Source organism: Mixophyes fleayi, chromosome 5 (genome assembly GCF_038048845.1).
Source record: "Mixophyes fleayi isolate aMixFle1 chromosome 5, aMixFle1.hap1, whole genome shotgun sequence".
NCBI lineage: Eukaryota > Metazoa > Chordata > Amphibia > Anura > Limnodynastidae > Mixophyes > Mixophyes fleayi.
In genome coordinates this window covers 147,080,357-147,102,359 of record NC_134406.1, presented here as the reverse complement: position 1 = coordinate 147,102,359, position 22,003 = coordinate 147,080,357, and the positions used below count along the sequence as shown (strand labels likewise).

General features: G+C 42.0%; 1 protein-coding gene across 2 annotated transcripts in view; it reads right to left on the bottom strand.

Annotated features, from left to right (window-relative positions):
- RETREG1 (reticulophagy regulator 1) overlaps nt 1-22,003 on the bottom strand; it is a 171,861-nt gene that overhangs the window by 29,097 nt on the left and 120,761 nt on the right. Inside the window, exon 1 of one of the 2 annotated variants that reach the window (XM_075212915.1) lies at nt 10,425-10,727. The exons of the other annotated variant lie outside the window; for it this stretch is intronic. Coding sequence (XP_075069016.1) covers nt 10,425-10,459 — 35 coding nt within the window. The 5' untranslated portion in view covers nt 10,460-10,727. Of the gene's footprint in view, nt 1-10,424; nt 10,728-22,003 lie in introns of those variants that run through there. 2 annotated transcript variants of the gene reach the window in all.

Here is a 22,003-nt window from a genome sequence, read left to right as displayed (position 1 = left end):
CAACTGAGACACTTGCTGTCATCACCGCCGCTTAAAGTATTGACAATACGGCTTCCCTCTCTTGTATTTAGCCAAGTTGACGAGTGGCTCTAATTGTGCCAGAAAAACCTTTTAGAATAACCTTCTGAATACCCACTCTGAGCTGCTGAAATCCAGAGTCCAATTTCAGTGGGAGGCAGACCTCCACCTGGAGTTTTCTGGGAAAGAGTTGGAACATATCTTTCATAACTTCTTCAAAATGTCTCAACCATACAGAAATGTTAATATAGCTCATAAATAGATTATATGTCCCTCCTGAGAAATTACATAAGATGTGGCCCTCCATGTTCCCATTCTTCTGGCGAAATTGTTCAGAGAGGGGTGACATCTACTTTATATTCTGGTCCTGTCCTGCTATACAACCCATATGGTTTGAAGATTTTCATTTGCTTGTTAAGGTCTTTCGATATCCTGTATCCCTCTCACCGAAGCTGGCCCTTTTGCACCACTACCCACTTTCTATCCCACAATGGGATAGCTATGTGTTGGGTCATGTACTTATAGCCACTAGGGCAGTCATAGCCCAAGCTTAGAAGCATCCACTGCCTCCCCCAGTGAGTAAAATCATATTGAAAGTAAATTATAGCTTTGAAATGGAGACCCTAGCAGTACCCTGAGTGCTGATGTCCAGGGGTGACCCAATGGATCCATATTGATTTAAGAGGTTTACAGAGCTGATGTCCATTTGTTTTCACTATAGCTGTGTTTCCATATTTCAAGACATGTGAATTCATGTTAATGATCTTCTGTTGTGTTCACTCCCCACTATGTACCCCTCTTTCCCTACCCCGATTTAATCCCTTCCCTTTCCCCCCTTTTTCTTTCCCTGTACCCCTATATGAAAATTGCAAAACTTAAATCTTTTTCAGTAAAAAAAGAAAAATTGGTGTTCACATGAGTTCTCTAGGCTTGGTTGTATGTTTATTTTAGACGTCAATAATTCTAGTCAATAGCTCTAAGGCTGGGATTTCCCTTAATCTTTATTTGCCCGAGTGTCTGCAAGTAAAGTATTGTTATGTCTTACACTCTCCTATGTTGACCCAGTTCTCTGACCTGTTATAATTCTGAATAGCATGCCCTGTCTGCTTTTATGGAAAATAATCCAATATCTCCAGTTCCTACAGCCAGTTTATCTATTACAATCCTTTTTCACCAGCAAATATCTCCTGTTAGTTCTGTCTCTTGAGTTCTTCTATGCATGGTCATGTCCATATACGCGGGTATTTATTGTGAGCTAGGTTGCTTTGGTTTGCAGAGTCGTCCACTCTCGGCTTAAACTCAGCTAATGGTGGAAACTGACTGGACACAATTAACAAACTAGAGAAAATAAGACTGTCACATCAATTTAGCAGATATTGTTTAGTTCAGTGCACTGTTTTATACTTGAAAGAGGCATATATATATATTACATTTTGTTTGTTGAGAAGTGAATGTAAACAATTTAAGAAAAACTATTTTAAACATAAATAAAATTCCAAATCAAACCTGAAGATAATACATTTGATTCCTGCTGGCAATGGCAGAAGGATTGGAATGATTGTAGCAATTTATCTTTGCCTCCTTCTGATTCTGGCATTCCACCAAGCTACTGAAACTGATCCAGTTTAGAGCACAAACATGGATACACACACAGTACCTAGGCAGCTGCCAGACACAGCTGCCTCTTTCCATCACAGTGTCATCTCATCTTATGATATCCTGTTCTGTACAGATGACTAATTACCTTATACTCTCGTGTAGTAAATGTATGGTGAGGCAACCCCATGGTCTGGCCCAGGTCAGTGACCAGCCTCCAGCCCCACCTCACAAAGGTCACAGAGTCTCAGGTTGCAGATTTCCAAATAGAATATTTCGGACTATTGGAGTAATCCAATCATGTGAGTAAATAGTAAATACCACTAAGTGACTATTTTGGTTTAGCAGTCACAAGACCATGATAAACAATTTATACAAACTTGGATGCAAGGAAAGAAAGCTCTATAAGATCATGCTTTCACCTGCCAGGAAAGTAAAACTGAGACTAGATGCTCTTAAATGATGACCAGGAGCGAGAAGGAGGCTTATCTTGCTCCCCACATTTGGCAGACATGCTCACCCACACTCTATGCGTGTATAACCTGGTTAAAGCCAATATTTTTTTCTACTAAAATGTAATAGTTTTAAAATAAAGACATATTACTTCCCTGGCACCCTATTAGTATTATTATTTTAACCAGGTCTATTTTTCATGTGGCCTTAACATTACTCAAACGCCAAATGATAATACACTAATACACTTCAACTAATATTATTATCAGAAATACACTTCATCAGTATACAGTAATAAATCAATACAAATAAAATAAAAAAACTAATTTACATGATCAGTAACATTAAGTTAAAAACATGTTTTTAAAACGAATATACCACCCCTGCCACCTGTATAACTGCTGTGCAGTCTTCAGTGAGAAACAATGTCAGAGTAAAAGTATTAATCCATAGTAACAGGGAACCCATATCTGCCTAGTCAGTTTGAAACACACCTCTCCTCTACCAGAAGGAGAGAGAAGGAAGACAGAGATGCAGAACTCTTTTATTGGAGTAATACAGAGCACCGCATACTGACAGGCGTATTCTAAACTCTCAGTGGTTAAAATAGAGCTGTCTACCCGACTCTGGTAGAGAGGTTCTGCAGTGCCAAGCTCTTTCTTCTCTTTGTTCTTATTCAAGACCGCGGAGCTTGGGACTTTGGACCCTTCCCTAAAGGGAAAGGACCCTGTTCCTCTCCATTCCCCAGAAGCCAAAAGGCCCCAGAGAGGGACAAGGGTTTTCAGGCCCCCCTTTGCCAAAGCTAGGGAGGGTCCCTTGACATCCCTGATTGCCGAAGTCAAAAGGTCCCTTAGGAGGAAAAGATTTCCTGGCCACCTCGCAGAGGCTCGGACAGGCCCCTTCTCCCTTAGGTAGGCCGAAGCTTTCCCTGGGGGGAATAAACATTCAGCTCTCCACAGAAGACCGTCTAAAAACTTAGGGAGAGGGTGGCTGGATCATTTATAAATAACTTATGATATAAATTTATTTAAAGGAAATAGCACAGGGCGCTTATTACATATATTATTGCAAATGTACTTATTTTTGTGTGTATTTTGTTAAAGGAAATGTCTTGTTTGGGGTTTTGTAAATTAGCTAGAGGAAATCTCCAATTAGGTAGATGTGGGGAGGGAGTCTGTTTTGCTGATAGCAGGAAATGCTAAGCCTTTTTATGTGAAGAGTCAAATGCCTACTCTGGCCTGAAGGCCCAGCAGGCAGCTGTTACCTATATCCTGGTTAAAGTGAAAGGAAATCTCTGATCAATGTAATTTAGGATAAAATTGGGGAAACACATTGCATCCTGATACTAAAAATAATTCAGACTTCAGGGGTCTGGCTTACCCCCTGTGAGGCTGTGTCCAAAACTGTATAAAACAGCACTGGTACATTAAATCGGTGTGAACTGTTCTTATCAGGGCACTTAAACAAATAAATATCACTTGCTTCAAAGCCCTGCTTGACAACTTTTTCCGTGCTGAAATTCCTGTGACTTACAGATAAGACCCAACTCAAACCCGTTCCCAGCTGTACTGAGATTTGGACCCAGCTTTCCGGTACCAGCGTTCTGCCCGCTACCCAGCAGCTCTGGCCAGTGTGATAAGCCAGGGGGGGTCCATCCACAACAACTCTGATCTATAGGAAGAGGTCAGGGGTACCAGCCCAGGTGCACCAGCAAGTGGGTAAACTAGTAGCGACAGTTATCCAGAAGGAACCCGGTTCTAGATGCTGGTAAGGAGTCCAGTGGTGGCAGCAACTTAAGCCCCTCCTACTGCGGTTAGAGGGCGCATTTGGGATAAAGAAAGGGAACGGTGGCACAGTAAGCCCAGCCGGTTCCCAGCAACAACAGACAGGGTGGCATAGGCGGTCCATCCTGTCACTGTCACCCATAAGGGTCTATACCAAAATCCCTCGTAAACCTGCTAAACAGGACAAAAAATATGAAAAACAAGAAAAAAGTGCTACATGCTAAGTGCTGGTGTCAATAAATAAGTGACCGTAGGCCCGGCCCAATGGCCGCAGGGTATAAAAAAAATTCTGGTTCAGCCAAAAGGCAAGGACCAAGAAATAAAAAGTCAGACAGGGAGGACAAACAAGTACTTAGTGTCCATACTCTGTTCATGGTGAGGGTATAGACACATCACCACATGAATTTTCAGGCACTCCCTGGTGGTTGGTTACTGGGGCCACATCAGCATCTTGGGAAGCACTGCCCTTTCTCAGGAGGATAAGACTAGTCCTCCATGATAAGAACAGATAAAACTCTTAATCTTAGCCAAAAGGCCAAGAAGCGATACTATACACCACCTAGTACAGATACCGCTGGGTTTTACAACCTGTCCAGTCAAGTTTAGCCTCCTTAGTACTTGCAAGTGTTTCCTCAACAGGTCTCTGCATAACATGGGGGGAGGTGGATATTGTGAATGGGGAAATTATTAACCTCAGTTTACTTGTTCTTTAAAACCAAACAATGGCTTGCAAAATTTATCCCATCCCAAAAAATATAAGAACCACTGACTTTAATGGTTTTTGTCTTTACCAATTAATACGATGACTGGAGAAACATTCAGACATGTTTCATTCAGCAAGAAAAGCTTTACAAAACATATATTATTATTAAAATAAATTATGTTTAAGTAAAATGTTCCATTAATGTTAAAGGACCACAAAATTTGCTAACTTGAAGCTGCATGATATAGAAGGCTATAAAGGAATCTTAAATCATGGTACAATACTTTAAGATGTGACTGGTCATAAAAGTATTTTAGTACTAATAACTATTTAAAGGACAACTAAATCTGTCCAGAAACAAAAGGCGAGCTGCAATGAAAATAGTTCAATTGTGTTCCTAAACCTTTTAAATATATGTTTGTGAATAGTATTTGTAGCTTTTACATAAAACAACATGTACTGAACTCAATTCAGCAGCCCCTTAAATAAATCTGCTTCGCAGAAGTCAATGTCATTAGTAAACTAGTGAACACAAAATAGATTTCCTGGAGATAACATGCATGAGCAGAACCTGAGGAAGCTCCTGGACACTGACCAACTTTCCCAAGACTACATCAGTGTCTAATAATTCCTTAGTGTTATACACATACAAAACCAGCCTTTAATAATAAAATAATAAGAGACAAGGATCCAAAATATTCTGAACATCAAAAGACCTTGAACATGATTAGTAACATTGGTATTGGTGATATGCAGTATGTATTCATTCTTATAACTTCACCTATTGTCTTAGTTATAAAATAAGTCACTTAGAAACAAGCCATCAATAGATTGGAAGCCATCTTACTAATACATCATAAAAATAGATACCCGCTCCCAATGATGCTGTCTGCACATCTCACCAATTGTGCTGTGTGACATCCACCATCAACCTCTCTGTTCCTATTGACTGTGGCTATGGTGGTCATTGGTTGTTGCAGAGGTGCAAAGGGCCAAATTAGTATATAATATTTTGCAGGACTGAGCCATCAGGTAAAGGGCACTTTTGCAGAAATGTGGCATCAAGGTATTGATGAGTATAACATGCGAATCTACAGGGTTGGTGGTAAAAGTGTGTGTGAAGTTGGCTCCCAAAGTGCGCATATGAAAGGGAAGGGTGGAGGGATTGGGTTTGTGGCAGAGCTGTCCGCCAATAACTCAAAATAGAACACGCTGGCTTGAAATACTACGTCAATACGCTGCACAGTGGCAGATATCTGACACCTCCGGAAAAGCCACATTCCATATTTACATTAGCATTGGAAAGGTAAATAGACAACTATAATTAACCAAATAATTCAGATTGCAGTAATTACGATATATTAAAAGAGCAAAACTTTAATAAAGACAGAGCACATGACCTATAACACTCCTGCACGGCTGCTATACATTCCGATAGCAAGAAATGGCAGTGCGACAAATTTACCTCACTTCTAATGCAGACACTTATACTTTCATTTTTAAAGTGGCAATGCCAGGACCCGCCGCATCGAGAAACTAATCCAAGGGTAAGGGTTAGGGTTAGGATTAGGGTCCTGCCATCGCTGCTTTAAAACAAAACAAAAAAACTCTGTTTGCATTACATGTGACGTCAATTTGAAGCGCCATCATTTTCTACTATCGGAATGTATAACAGCTGTGCAGAAGTGTAACCGCACATGTGCTCTGTCTTCATTATAGTAAGCTGGCATTTTAGATATAACAGAATTACTGCTATCATAATTATTTGGTCATTATACTGGGTGTTGGCATTCCAAGCACCGGTCTAATGTTCCCAACCCGCTAGAAGTGGCCTTCCTGATTGCTGGTCCCTCCACCATGTTTTATTTTTTGATGCTCAATGCAGACCTCTCCCTAGCTCCCTGACTAGCCCAGCTACCAGTTGCTCAGCCATTATGACAATGACATTGAGTGGACCAGTCAAGTCACATGTAGGGCGCACACCTCTCCACTTCCTCAGGCAGCAAGTGGGGCAGACAAAGGAGTCTGCTTCCTATAGCATGCAGCGCCAGATGGAAGAAGGTGTTACAATTAATGTAATGTGGCTGGTGTTTGTTGGTGGGGGGATGTGGGATATTGATGTAATGGAGGGGAAGTTGCAATTAATTCAATAGTTTTAGTGAGGGTAGGAGTTATTAATATATTGGTGAGGTTATAGTGAAGGCTATTCATAAAATGGTGGTATTAGCATGGAGGCCATTCATTTAATGGTGGGGCTTATTAATATAAGGTGGGTGATGGGACTATTAATTTAATTTAATTTAATTTAAATGCTTGGATATTTTGGGTGGCTATTATTTGGATGTGGGGCTGAACTCAGGCAATGAGGCCTATTCCTTTAGAGATGGGAGCTGTGTTGTGCGGAGAAGAGGACCTATTTATTAAATGTGAATGCTATTAACGTAAGGTCAGGTCCGGTTGGGGTAAAATAGGACTATTTATTAAACGTGAACTATATTAATTTAATCAATCCTAGTACTTTAATGTTGTAGGTGACATGTAGTACTGTGTCAAGCACTAAACACAGCACATATGAGATTTAAAAACAATATGCTTATATAGTCAATGTTTTCAATAGGACTCTTAAAGACAAATGCACATCTGAATGCTAGTTAAAATTGCAAGTGGGTATGGTGACATAGGAAACAATGGGTTCTATTCACAGATAAGTTTACATACGTACTAAAATGAAAAATGTTAGTAAAACACATACAATTAACACCAGTGGGTACAAGGATATTTGCCATTTACGCCCATTTAACAACAACAACAACAACAATTTACGATTATCATATATATTAAAAACAAAAATAAGGTCAAACAGTAAAAATTAAACAAAAGAAAATGTTAAGTACCTGTTATGTGCGCTTACTATTTATGAAACTAGTTAAAAGGATATATTCTAGGAAAATTAACAGTTGTGCTATAAATGGGACAACTTCTCTAAGGAGTCCATGAACTGAGGTTTACTGTAGCAGCTGTATCTCGGATCTTTACTGCTATTGGCCAGTGTTGAGCAGCAGTGTAAAACATGCAGCTGGGGGCTGCATATGGCCCTCAAATTCACGTACAGCCGGCCTGGTCAGAGTAATTTTCCTTATCTGATTTTCTAGTGATTCCACTCATTATGTGTAGAAGGAAATCCTGTGACTAGATTTTACCTGTTTGACTAGCCAACTATAGGTTAAACCTACTGTTTGCTTGGATGACAACTTTATTTTCCTGCTCAAATCACACCTTCTCCATAAAGGTAATGTGTGGCCATTTGTATTGCACCTTAAAATAGCATGTTGCCATGAGTGACCAGTGGGAACATAGTCTTAGTCTAAGCAATGATCAGCCCTGGCAGTAAAAAGCCCAAATCATACTGAAATGGAATACCAGCAGTAACCAGTATGATCTATTATGTTGTTTAAAGATTCAATAGAAGTATGCTACTCATAGAATGAAGAATGAATTATATTTTAATTATAACCTTACTATAAGAGGTTGGAATACATTCATCATTCATGTGTTATTATGGCACGTGGTGACTATACTTTCATTCCATAATGAGAAAGGATCAGTAAAAAGAACATGTATTTCAAGTCCAGAATACATCATAAATAGAGGTGATTAAAAGAGCCCATTTCATTGAACATTATAATGCTGTTACATATACATATAACTTGTGGGAACCAATATATATTTACAAACAGGGCCGCCATCAGGGGGGTACGGCCAGTACTGCTGTGAGGGGCCCAGGCAGACTAGGGGACCCGGACAGCCCTCTCCATCTGTCCAGACTCCCTGGACTGTCCGGGCCCCGCAGTCACCGACCGTGCCTCCCCTTTTTTTTTTACTTACCTTCCCCTAGATGCTGCAGCTCTGCCTCCCAGACTCTGATAGGCTGGGAGCGTGATGACATCACCGCGCGTGCCGCACTCCCAGTGTATCAGTGACCGGGAGGCAGAGCTGCAGCATCGCGGAGGAGAAGGTAAGCAAATAAGATTTTATTTCTTTTTGAGGGGGGGAGAGGGAGAGCCCGGGGGACCATAACTGTGGAGGGAGAGGGGAGAAGAAGAGCCCGGGGGACCATGACTGTGGAGAGAGGGGGAAGAGGGAGAGCCTGGGGACTATAATTGTGGAGGGAGGGGGGGGGGGGGACAGGGAGAGCCTGGGGGACCTGATCTGTGGAGGGAGAGGGGGGGAAGAGAGGGACCTTAACTGCGAATGGGGGGGAAGGGGACCTTAATTGATGAAGGGAGGTTGGGGGGACCTTAATTGTGGAGGAGGTAGGGAGAGGGGTACCTTAACTGTGGAAGGGGGGAAAGGGGGACCTTAACTGTGGAGGGGGGAGAGGGAGAAGGGGACCTTAACTGTGATTGGGGGGGAGAGGGGGACCTTAACTGTGGGGGTGGAGAGGGGGACCTTAACTGTGATTGGGCGGGGAGAGGGAGATCTTAACTGTGAGGTGGGTGGAGGGGGACATTAACTGTGGAGGGGGGGAGAGGGGGACATTTACTTTGGGGGGAGGGGAACATTTACTGTGAGGAGGGAGTGGGGGGGGGAATGTACTGTGATGAGAGATAGGGGGCGCATGTATGGCAAAGATGGAGGGGTGCATAATAATGGGGAGGGGGGCACAGGTTAGGGGAGCTGGGGCCATGCCAGATTAATTAGTACTGGACGAATGGGGGGCCCCCGCCAGATTAATTAGTACTGGGCCCCACAGTTACTAATGGCAGTCCTGTTTACAAACATAACCCCTCTATCAACATAGAACTGGAGGATTGCATTTTACTTGTCTGACATATAAATAGTGCTGTAATATGTAGTTAAATAATTACAGCAAGCAGGTGCGTTGTAAACTTGTTTAACCAGGAAACAGTTTGAGATTCCACCTTCTTTACTAACTGTTCCTAATCCTCCACTTATTAACTCCAGTTTTACAAACACACTAAGGCAGCACAGACAAAAACAGTAACATAGTGTATTAAATACAGTGTATCACTTAGTCATGACATGAACACATCATATATATACTGTAGATGATGAAAAACACCTATCAAGCATATATCTACAAATGTGGAGACAAATGAAGTCTTTATAAGTGGACCTGTCAGCAAATATTTTCTAATACAATAAATAACACACACCATGTATATCATTGTAGTATCCTTGTTCCAGAAATGCTTATTTTTCATGTTATTGTCGTCTCTGTCTTCTCTACGTCTTTACCACTGTTTTTTATATAAAGAAGAGCAAAGAGATACATTCAGAAGCTATTCTTGCAGGTTAAACACTGAAGATAGCTCCTGATACCATAGCAGCTTTAGGAACAATAATTATACGGTAAGTAGAAATGTTTGTTTATTTTTTAAACTGTCAGCTAACTAGCTGAATCCTTATTTGCAAACACCAATATCTGGGAATATATGTGGCAATCACAGGTCCATAATAAATGAGCTGGATAGATCTGTTTATTGGACACAATTATTATTCTAAAAAGCACTAAAATCAGTAACAATCAAATGAAGCACTTTAGACGTTTAAATGTTTCCCCCAATATATATTACATACTTTTATATTAGTATTTTTTATTATATTATATCGTATTATATTATTATTTTTGGTATTTCTCAAAATAACTAACTTCCTCTGAAATACTGTAGTCAAACTGCACTGCATACTTTAAGACAATGAAGTTCTACTCAAATAAACAAATCACTGTTTCCAGGGCCATTGTTTTTTGTTAGCAAACAAATGCATTTTTCTTTCCTTTATCTCTTTAGCTCTTACAACTTGTTTTCATTTGCTGGTACATACACACACAAATAGGAATAAAATACCTTTCATCTAGTTCAAAGTCTTCTCCTTCAGGCATTTCTGCCTTGTTTTCAAAGCTGTCCGTGCCAATCAATATAATCCAGGTATAGAAGTGGTTTTTTTAACTTAACCTTCACTGCAGCCGACCAAGTTCTGTAAGCTAAGTGCTGGGAAAGTGTATGTTTACAAACCTCCTGTGTGTGTGCTTGTCTTGAATGAAGCTGGCTGTGAGATTACAATGATTGGTTGTTATAAATAGGCCTGACCGAATCCAGTCCCAGGTCTCTTGAGCTGTTCTGCTTCTACAACTTATCCAGTGGTGTGACCAGACAACACCCATTTCTATATCTTTATTGTGACATGCTCTTATTTAGGACATACCAGTTAATTAACAGCTCTGGTACGTCATTGTGTACTTGTACTCTGTTGTGTGCCAAAAAAGGATCTGTTTTTCTTTCTCTTTTTTTTTTAAAGGGATATTCATGAATGTAAAATATTCCTTTGCAAAAAACATGGATATTAATATTTTCAAGCTGCCAATCACCTTCCTATATTCCCCCCATTAACTACAGTGCCAACACTGATCAGTTTTCATGTATGTCAACAACATATTCAAATACAAAGCTTGTAAAAATAACTTGTACTACTCCATAACAGGGGGGGGGGGGGGAATTCAAATAATTCTGTATCTGGATTTTGAAGGATGACACATGTTGATAAATAATTCTTATTAGAAAATGTTATATCCTATAGGGGCAGATTGATTTGGCAGCGATGTTTTAAGAAACATTGCGGCCACGCATTATTACCGTTACTCATACTTGCCTAATTCCAGTAGGCGTTGTCCGGGAGAGGGGCGTGGTTAGAGGGTGGGAGCGGGCATGGCACCTTGAATTGCGTCATTTTGGCCCCGCCCCCACGAGTAAAATGATGCTTTTTGCGGGGCCAAAAATACGCGATTCCCAGTGAATCGCGTCATTATAGCAAGGTAATTTCGGGATGAGGGAGAAATGTCAGCTCTCCTGAGAGTCCAGGAGACTGACCCAAATTTCGGGAGTCTCCCGGAAAGTATGCCGTTACTACGATAAAAAGTAACACAGATTTTTACTCACATCTCTATGGGACGCGGGCAGAAATCAGCATTACTTCTGTCAGAAAATATCCGCCTGAGGTGTCTCATGCCCGTTCCGGAGGCACCTTGCGCAGATATTTTTGAGTGATGGGGAATAAATCCTATATCTAATATTATTCTGCATGATACAAGAAACTAATTGCAATGAAAAACTTGTTTGATTTAAACACAGATAAATAGAAATCGAACATGGAATAGATTATATCCTCACACAAGCTACAGCAACTTAAAAACGTAAACCAGCCACCAATCACCAGTCAATAAATATGCTATAATTGCAAGAGAAACATTTATATCTTTTATAAGTATTTTTTACCACATTCTGAACTAGTTGGTTAGATATACTCTATATCAATGTATCAAACAGTATCTAAAAGTACTCTTTCTTAAGAAACTGCATGCAGTATTCTGCATAAACTCATCTCTCACCACCATTTTACACATAAACTCAGCTCTCATTGTCATTTTAGGCATACTCAGCTCCCACCGCCATTAACTGCATAGGGCTAGATTTACTAAACGGCGGGTTTGAAAAAGTGGAGATGTTGCCCTTAGCAGCCAATCAGATTCTAGTAATCATTTATTTAGTGCATTCTACAAAATGACAGCTAGAATCTGATTGGTTGCTATAGGCAACATCTCCACTTCTTCAAACCCGCAGTTTAGTAAATATACCCCATAGTGTTGATTTCCCTCTTTGTTGCACCAAACCTCTTTTATTGTTAACTTAACACAATAAAACCTTATCTATAAAATAACCACACTGACAACTTGATTTTGGCAAAAACAGGTCACAGTTTATTAATTAAGAAAATATAGTGGCAACAAGAGCAATTGCAAATCAGCTAACGACTAATAGCAAAAACAGTGTATGGCCAAAGGCAATAAGCAATGGTCTCAGGACATCATTCTTTATGACTGGCCTGTGCTAAATCTGGCGTCATCTTGACTAGTCCCCTCTGGGCTCACAAGGACATGCCCACACAAAGCAGGCTGAGGTGCCCCCCACACAAAGAGACCAAGAGCCAGGGTGCTTCGAAGGGGGTAGTGACGTACGGCAAATCAGTGATAGCACCATGTAAACTAGCCACTGATTGCAAGCGCTCTCCTGCCATGCTGAAGTTCTTTAACGGACAAGCAGCCCGCCATCTAATGATCAAAGTACCCCATGGCCATCTTTAAATCCCCCTTAATATACCTTTCAATCGCTTTGTTCTCTGCGTCCGATCCCCTTCTCTTCTTCGTCGCTGTCGCTGTCCTGCGCTCCTCCATGCTGTGCTCCTCCATGCTGCGAGCATGGAATGATGACGTCATCATGCCCGACATTCACTGCAAGCGCAGCATGGAAGAGCGGACCAGGGAGGTAGCCGGATCCCCACCTGACATAAACGGTCAGGTGACCGCAGAAGGTAAGTTTTTTTTTTTTCCTTTTTTTTTTACAGGAGTCCTGCTTTGAGCCCCCTTGTCTGCTGGGCCCCCGGGCACCTGCCCATCATGCCCAGTCGGAAAGACGACCCTGAACTACCCCCCCTCAAGTCTCCAATAAAGCTTTTCTACAAAAAAGCTAATTACCCTCTGCACTGAGGTGCACCCCGTCCTGCCGATATAGGTGAACCTCATCAGCCGTAATTAAAGGATGATCAATCACTACCCTCCCATCTCTAATTATGCTCTCAACGGAACGAGTAACTTTCACGAGGAGGGTCTTCATGTTACGGGCTGGTATATTAAACCGCCAGGACATCCAGGGTATGACACTAAACCAGCAAAGCAGGACTGGCGCCTAATGATCTGCACATCTTCTCCATAGCAATAATTAAATCTAATAATTTACCTGTGCCCAAATCATTGCCCCCCAGGCCTATCACTAGCACATCTGGAATACCGTGTTCACCAATTTCTTCAGATAGGAGGAGAATCAACCCCTCCTGCCAATCCACCAAAGTACAACTGACAGGTAAAAGGCTTCTCTATTACTGGCAAAACTGTGCCTGACCGCCCAGAACACATATGAATTGCCTATAATCCATATACGAATCTTCTGGGTTACTGCGGACGGGATGCGGTGGAAACTGCGTACGTGACCTATCTATGTGGTTTGACCAAAGTCTTAATAGCGCTGATGGAAGGCCGAATCTCGGCCGCGGCTGTAGCCGCCCCAATCTGAAAGGAGTGAGTGCCATAGAGTGCCGGATCTAAACCCATGTGTGCTTTAAAAAAGCTGCAAATTGAAATTTAGAGAGGGGCGCCCCATCAGCATAAACCAACCAGAGTTCCACCCCTCTGGGCCTAACCACTTCAAGTTCTAACTTCATAGTGCTATTGGACAAATCAAGCGATCCTCCTGTGCCCAGATTGATATACATTGACCTCAAGACAACTGATCTGTTTTGGATCTGAAGATTTGACAAGACTGCCGATTAACATCCATAAACATATGCCTAGCAGACAATGTGTTCCCAATCTCGTACCATGATTGTGCCACTTACTCACTCACCCTAAACGCGCCAAATAAAGCTAGCGAGAAAGCTGAGCAAAATAATGTCTCATAATCACCGTCAATGAGATTCACAAGCGAGACAATAAGTTTACCTAGGATGTTCCAATTGACCGGCCTTCTCAAATCTTTCCCTGGTGGTCGCAGTCGGGACCAGCCTTGAGGGTTTTGGAAACCCTTGGACCAGTCTGTCCGGCCATGAAGCCGGGCCATAACGGATATACCCGCAGAACAGCAAACATAAACATCTTAGAAACGCCTTCCTTGTATTTGGACCAAATAAAATCTGACATGTCCGCACTCTGACTTGAATAGTAACAACCACAAGACTTTAAGAATTGCAACCACTGCTGCCAGGATCTTCTGGGGAAAGAAGCCTACAATATTTCTGCGAGGTCTACGATGCCTTCCCGACCACCTTCAAGCAGGGGGACATGGAGTGCCCACTAGTTTGGCGTGCAGTGCTAATTCCTTAAAGCATAGCCATTGACCCTGTGATAAAGCGTCAGCCACTTGATTTTCCACTCCAGAAACATGTTTGGCCCAGAATATAATATCGTGCTCTAAGCAGTGCAAGACTAAATGCTGCAGAAATTCTATCGCTGACTCTGGCCACTGCTCCACACACCACTTGCGATTAAAATAAGCTCGGAAACCAACAGACCCTGAAGCGTCCCTGAGCAAAATCCAGCTGGCGGCTGGACAACTGTGGAGCAGGCCAAAAACAGACGCCATTAAAGTTTTCCAGGAACCTCAACCACATCTGCAAATCGTCTTTTACTTCGCTAGACAGAGTGAGGCATGCATGGGGACGTGTCATCCATGCTGCTACATCTTCCTGCAGAATACTTTCCCTATGGTAATGATTCTACACGCAAATTTGAAGGAGCCCAAAAGAGATTGAGCCTGAGGCAACTGGACAGAGCGCAAGGACAATTAAATTCACCAGCTGCATTACTTTCTCCTGGGGTAACCGACAACACCCTACCAATGTGTCGATCTCTATCCCCAGGAATGACAAACAAGGCAACGATCTGTCTGTCTTGTCATGCGCCACTGGCACTCCCAAAACAGCAAACAAAACCTTAGCAGAAAACAGTATGTCAGCGCAAACCGACGAATCCGCTGGTCCCATGAACAACAAATCATCCAGGTAGTGGGCAATACCCACATGTCTCGTTCCTGCTTGTACACACCAATGCAGGAAGGAGCTGAACGATTCAAAGTAGGCACAGGACAGCGCACAACCTATCGGCAGACACCTATCCACATTGTACCTGTCTGGAAGACAGAAACCCATGAGACGGAAAGATTGTGGATGCAATGGCAGCAGTCGAAAGGCAGATTCAATATCTAGCTTCGCCAACAAGGTCCCTGGTCTGAATAATCTAACCAAATCCAAAGCTTCCTCAAACAACTGATATTTCTGTCGCACCTTGATACATTTCTCCCTAAGAGTGATTTTATCTGGTAGAAACTGTGTGCTAACTTTAGTTAGAGATATACAGGCACCAGTGAGGCCCATCGTATAGATGCCTCTTAGATCATGGCTTCCTCTGGCTGCCAGGTAAAACCTTCTCTAATGCTGGTGTAAGAGGTGTATGCATCTCAGAGTAGCTATTTTAATCATCATGGCCCATGTTTTAGCCCTGTAATGCTAAAGGTTATCTTAATATTGTGGCTTTATTGCAGCATTTCCATATTTGCAAAATAGTGTTATCTTCCACATCACAGTCTGTCCTCAAAGGTGTCAAACATCTACATTGCACATAGTTCCGAATCCACCCTCTAACAGGTGGTAATTATTTTTCAGTTACTTAAGACCTTTATTTAAGTCATGTATCAAGGCTGTACATCTTGGTATCTAATATAACTGCCTCAGCTAAGAGCTGGTACTATAGTCTAGTTGTTGCCTAAAGATGGTAATCTGTACCTTACAGCAAGCAATCACAATGGATTTTACAGTCATCATTTCTAACTAACCTTATCTATGAAGTATAAGAGCAGACTTGAAGATATGTTAAAATGTGTTATAAAATGAATTGGATCAAAATGTCAAACACCAACAATTTGCCTGGTTGAGTGGATCTGGGTGGGGTTTGGGCGGGCTTATTTTGTCCAAATTTGCTTTTGGGAGGTATATGCTAAAGAGGGAATGCAACCCTAAACGCGCTCTCATCTACCCCTTCAACCTTATTTTAAAAAAAAATTGTGTGGCATGTGGTTACTTAACAAGGGATTTCATACACCTAGCAGACACCAAGCAATGAACACCCATCAGAAGATGAAAATATTTTGCACCCATGCAGATGCCAATGTGTAAGATCTATGTGCATGTGCCCTAAATCAGGCGCAAATTACATTTGCACTGCAGGAAGCGCATTTCTGCAGTTTTGTTGATGACCTTTAAAGTCCTATGTGATTAAATGCTAATACCAAGCAAGGTTAGAAGATATGCCATACACACAAAGGGATTCACCTGTGAAATGAATCTTCAAAAACTATTTCCGTTACCAACAACCTCATTTGCAGTCTCTGATTACTTTGTTCCTATCTCATGTGTTTATCATGTGATAACTATTGTATTACCATATCACTCTGCTTTGTGTGAGTAAAACTGAGAGCTGATACAGGATTTATAGTATTATCAAGAGCCTTTTTTGTATAAATGTGATATCCAGCTTGTGGAAGGTATGCACTTTAAATCAATGTCACAAGCCTGACACCAGACAAGACTTAAACGGATTTAGAAACTAAGGCTGGTCCTGGGCATAGAGTGCCTTAATGAGCTGTACCAGGAGCTTGTCACAGGAACAGAGTGCATGTCTCCTGAATAAACTGTCAGCAGCTGTTTTGTTCATTCCTGTTAACAGTGTATCATGTGAGTAAGCTGCAGTCTCCAAAGCCACATGATCAACAGGTTCTGGTTATGTAAGCACTGGCAGCCATCTCTTCCACCCAGTCTGATTAGATTTCATTGCCAGGTGGACTGCTAGGGTTAGTAACATTGTACTGAAATCCTAACATCTAAGGCAGATATGTATGAAAAAATTGGTATTCTGCTGTATGTTATGATGTATTTATTACATTTCACTGTTAGGTTTATAATTGGCTTCTAGGTCTTAAAGGCTAATTCCATCTTATTAAGCACATATTTTGAAAAGTTTCCCACCACACCCACCCCATTGCTCCCACTTTGATAATAGTGGTTCTTCCACCGTCATCCTGGAATACGTTCCTCTGTGCTTTTGGGGTAGTGAAGCCCAATGCATGAATGGGCCACACACTAAGCTCTTGTCAGATTAACTTCCCGATCTTGTCATTGTGGTGACTTGTGTACACATTCATCTAAAAATTTTCCATGCATCAATAATGCCCACAGTTTTTTCTCTCCTTCGTGACCAGACCAAGTTTCATGTTTTGGACATGCATTGGCTTCTCAATATATCCTTTTTTTTTGTCCAGGACGATAAGGGCTCTCTTTTGGCAGCATATTGCAATAAATATCTTTTTATTTTATGGACTTTGTATAGGGAACGTGATGCAAAGGTGAGTACAGATTACTAATTTACACAATGCTTCCCAAACCTACATTTTTGTATAATTTAGAGAGCCTGTCAGATATTGCTGTAATCTCCTCAGTGCTGCTGAACGATTATTTTTTTTAGAGAAGTTTGGAGATGTGCCCAGCCGTCAAGGTGCCCGTGAAGAAGGTAAAGTTGGAAGTAAAGAAGAAAGAAGACGACTCACCAATCCTGCGTTCCAGTAGTAGGAATTTTCCATATTTCCTTGCAGCTCCCAGCAACAGTGGGCAAGTGAGCCACTTAAGGCTCACTTTTTACTGCTGGCCAATCAGTCGACGGAAAGGTGAGTTAATCCTGTCCCACCTCCGGCCGTTTGAATTGACATGACATTGGTGTGCCCGCGGCTATACAAGCCGCTGGGCGACGCCATTTTGGTTCAGAAGATCAGCAGCGGAAGAAAGGACGGACGCCGCGGGACGACCAGAGACACAGGGTCAAGCAGAGAAGATGGCAGAAGTGGCAGGGAGCCCTTTAAGGCTAGGAGCTACCCTGCCCCGAGAAGACGTCAGAAGAAGATGCTGGGATCAAGAACCAGAAGAGATCATAGGTGGGGACCCCTTGTAAGGACTAAGAGTGCCCCCGCCAAGAAGACTGCGGAGAATTCAGAGGGGAAGAGGTGCCGCCAGCTGGAGGGTCTGGAACACCCGAAGAAGCTGAACAAGTACACTAGTCCTGTAGGTCGGGCACAAGGCCCGTGGACCCAAGTCGGAGAGTAGGCCCGTTGGCAAGTTAGGGAGGCACAAGGCCCAGTTAGGATAGTGGGGCACTAGCCCAAGCATAGTTAGTTTGACTCTAGCCCATCGGTAGTTAGTTTAGGACACAATGCCCTAGAACAAGTCAGATGGGCACAGAGCCTCATAGTTAGTTTAGTGGGCTCCAGGCCCATTCGGTTAGGTGGGCAAGTGGCCCATTAGTGTAATAGGGCACAAGGCCCAATAGTTAGTTTAGTCAGGCTAAAAGCTTATAGGTAGACAGTGTACAAGGCCCTTAGCTTAGCGATTGGGCACAAGGCTCATTAGGTTTGCTGGTCGCAAAGCCTTTAAGGGTGGCTGGGTGCAAAGCCCGTTAGATTGGCTGGACACAAAGTACATAGGTTAGAGGGGTGCCAATCCCCTGTTAGGTGTCTAGAGGGCAGTAGGCCCTTGTGGTAGAAGGGTAGTAGATCCTCATAACTGTGTAGCAGGTCGCGAGGCTCTGGGAATTTTAGAAGGGTGATATGCCCTATGTAATTAAGTCCTAGGTTGTTGAGAATGGCATATAAGGCCCCTCTGTCATGTCGGAAGGGCACCTAAAGCCCTGAACCCCAAGACAGGCTAGCTTAACAGCCGGGGTTCAGGCGGCGGGCGGAGGCCTGCTGAGCGGCTGTGACTCAGTAGATACCGATGGCCCAGGACGGGTGAGCAGCAGCAGGATCAGTCTGCTCTCAGAGGAGAAGAAGTGATCATTGGTGAGGTGGTCACTGGCAGGAAACTTGCCAAACCGTTTGTTTGAATGCCACATGTCTCCTTTAGTGTACTCCCCTGGAGGGTCTAGGAGTCAGACCTTCACTGCAGACGGTGCTGAGACGGAGAGCGGCTGGGGTGGATCCGAAGTGGATGGTAGATGGTTCATCGTTTAGAAGGTAAGACATCTGTGTGCGCCTGTTCCATTCCCCCTCCGATGTTACAGAAGCAGCATGTTGTCCACTAATAATAGGCTTCAAATAGAAGCACGCAACAGCGGCAGAAGCAGCAGGAGGAGCACGAAACCTGTTGGGGAACTGTTAGTTATTCTGATTGCCAGATCCCAGGTAAGTAACCTTTAGAAAGTGAAATGTAGTTAGAGGAATTATCCTTTAAACCAAACACTACTAGATTAAAATGCAGCCACGCCTTTGGAAAACATTTTATTCTAGTACAAATGTACATTTCAATATCCTTAACATTAGTGATACTGTACATAAACTGCAGGTGTATTTGCTCTGTTATCAAAGAAGTCAACAATTAACCATTGCAGAGTTAACTATATATATACTAGGAAAATAAAGTAGAAGTTTTTCATTGCATGATGCAAGATTGCTGTGAAAGTCTCTACCACATTCCTCGTCAGCAGTATCAGTATATATCCCAACTGTGTTGATTTAGGTGTGATAGTCCCAATTTGTGGGTAATATCCCACCTTTTTCCCCGACTATACTGGAAAGTTGGGAGGGATGTCCATGGTGAGTGGATCTGTCACTGGTTACAGCGTCAGTGCAAGTTTTCTTTAGGGGGGGGGGGGTCTTGTGTGTGCTGGGACAATGTTGGGAGGTGTGGTATGTGGCAATAACCAAACATCCTCTCTAAACGTATTGTATGTGCTGTAATATACTTTCATTGACCTCCTTCACATGTTTATATGCAGAACCATTAATTATATTTATGTAATATATAGAATTTTTCTTACTCTAAGAATGTACTGCTCAGCATGCATTTTAGATGGTGTTTTAAATTAATGTTTTTTTGGGGGGGGGTTTCCGTAATAAGAGAAACAAATGTGAAAAGATTTCTGTGAGATGGCTGGGCTTGGGGTAAGAGCAAGTAGGAAGGCCTGATAGTATTCTTGCCCTGATGATGTTCATGCTCACAACTTGTGTGATTTTGAGATTGTGTGGTGCTGGCTTCTAATTGGCCAGCGAGTGGCTTATTACCGGACATATTACTACTGTATTGTCACTGTATGAAGTATTACTGGGAATATACTGCTGATATGCATATTACCCAATGCATTACTAGGCATGCTACCACTGATATTACTTTGATAGGTCATAGTTGCCCAATGTCCTTGCTGTTCAGACAAAAATTCTCATGAACCTGAAAATGTTCTGATCTTTCCACATTAAAATAAGCTCATCTGAAAAGTATAATTATTCTTGTTAGAAAATACACACTTTTCACTTTCTATACACTATTTAAAATAGAGTATTTTTGTTTTACAGAACAAAAATGTAATTTTAATCATCAACATATCATGATAGGGGTTGCAGTGTTCCATTGCCCTGCAGTACATGTGAAGTCCTTACATGCACATACCCAGCTGCTCTATATGATTTGGTATCAGAGAAGAAGTCCAGCTGCTGAAGTGGAAGAAGTCAGGACAAGCCAAGGTCAGTGCAGGCAAACGTGCAACACAGTTTAGTAAGCCAAAGCCAGTACGCAAATAAAGGAGCACTGATGCAGTCAAGGACAAGCCAGTTCGGTACACAGCGCAAGATCATAAGTACAAACCATTATAATCACACTAATACACCCTCACAGATGTCCCAATCTCCACTCTCAGCCACACTGGCTCCTCTTGTTTCAACTGTACCCTCTTCCACTTAGAATGTAAGCTCTCTAATGAGCAGGGTCCTCCATACCCTTTGTTTGCATGTCTACATTTATTTTGTCTGCTTTGTATGTCCTCAAATTATGTATATCCTGTTTTCCCTACTGTACGGCACTGTGGATCACTATGATGCCTTAAAAATCTACGATAATAATAATAATAATAATAATAATAACCAGACAAGGAAAACAGAAAGCTGTTAGGTTTAAATGGCCCAGTGCTTCCTCTGAATAGTCACTGATTAGGAACATGTGATGCTCATTGAGTACCTAGCAATCAATTTGAATAATCACTGTAGAACTACAATTCAAAGAATAACCGTCACAGTGGCAAAGAAGCAAAGTAATGGACAAGAAACATGGAATCCAGGGCTGGAGGCCCCAGCCATTTCAGTTTGTGACATTATTCCCCCTTATCGAGAGACGTCCTCCAAACAACCATTTACCAGGTTTATTAAGGTAAAATTTATATAATTCTAGACGGAATCTTAAGGGCATAGTCAATTGTTAAAAAGTTCCGCAGCGTTAAAACTAATACAGTTAATACGGTAAAATCTAGCTGGATTTCAGCTCGTGGCTCAGGGAGCTGCGAGCTGAAATCCAGCGAGTAAATTACTGCATTAACTGTTTTTCTGCGCACGATTACCGTTACAGCGGGATTTTCTGCATTTCCGCCGACAATTGAATACACTCCTTAGAGTCTTTCCTTCATTCTTTCTTTGTATGACAGTGACATGTTAAATATAAGTGGTAATGGGGAGGCAAGGATTGAAAGCTGGATGATATCTGTAATTTATGGAAAAAAGGCCTTTGGGAAGCAGAACTGTGTTATTATAAGCAAACTCTGTTGTAGGCACCTTGTCAATACAGTCATTCTGTAGATAACTAATAATGCATATTGTTCCAAAGTTTGGTTGGTGCATTCACTTTGCCTGTTGGATTGTGGGTGAAAGGTTTAAGATAAATTTAAACATGTTCTCAGTGTCAACTAAAATCATCTCCACAACATTAAAGTAAGCAGAACTCATTGAACAGAAATCACTTA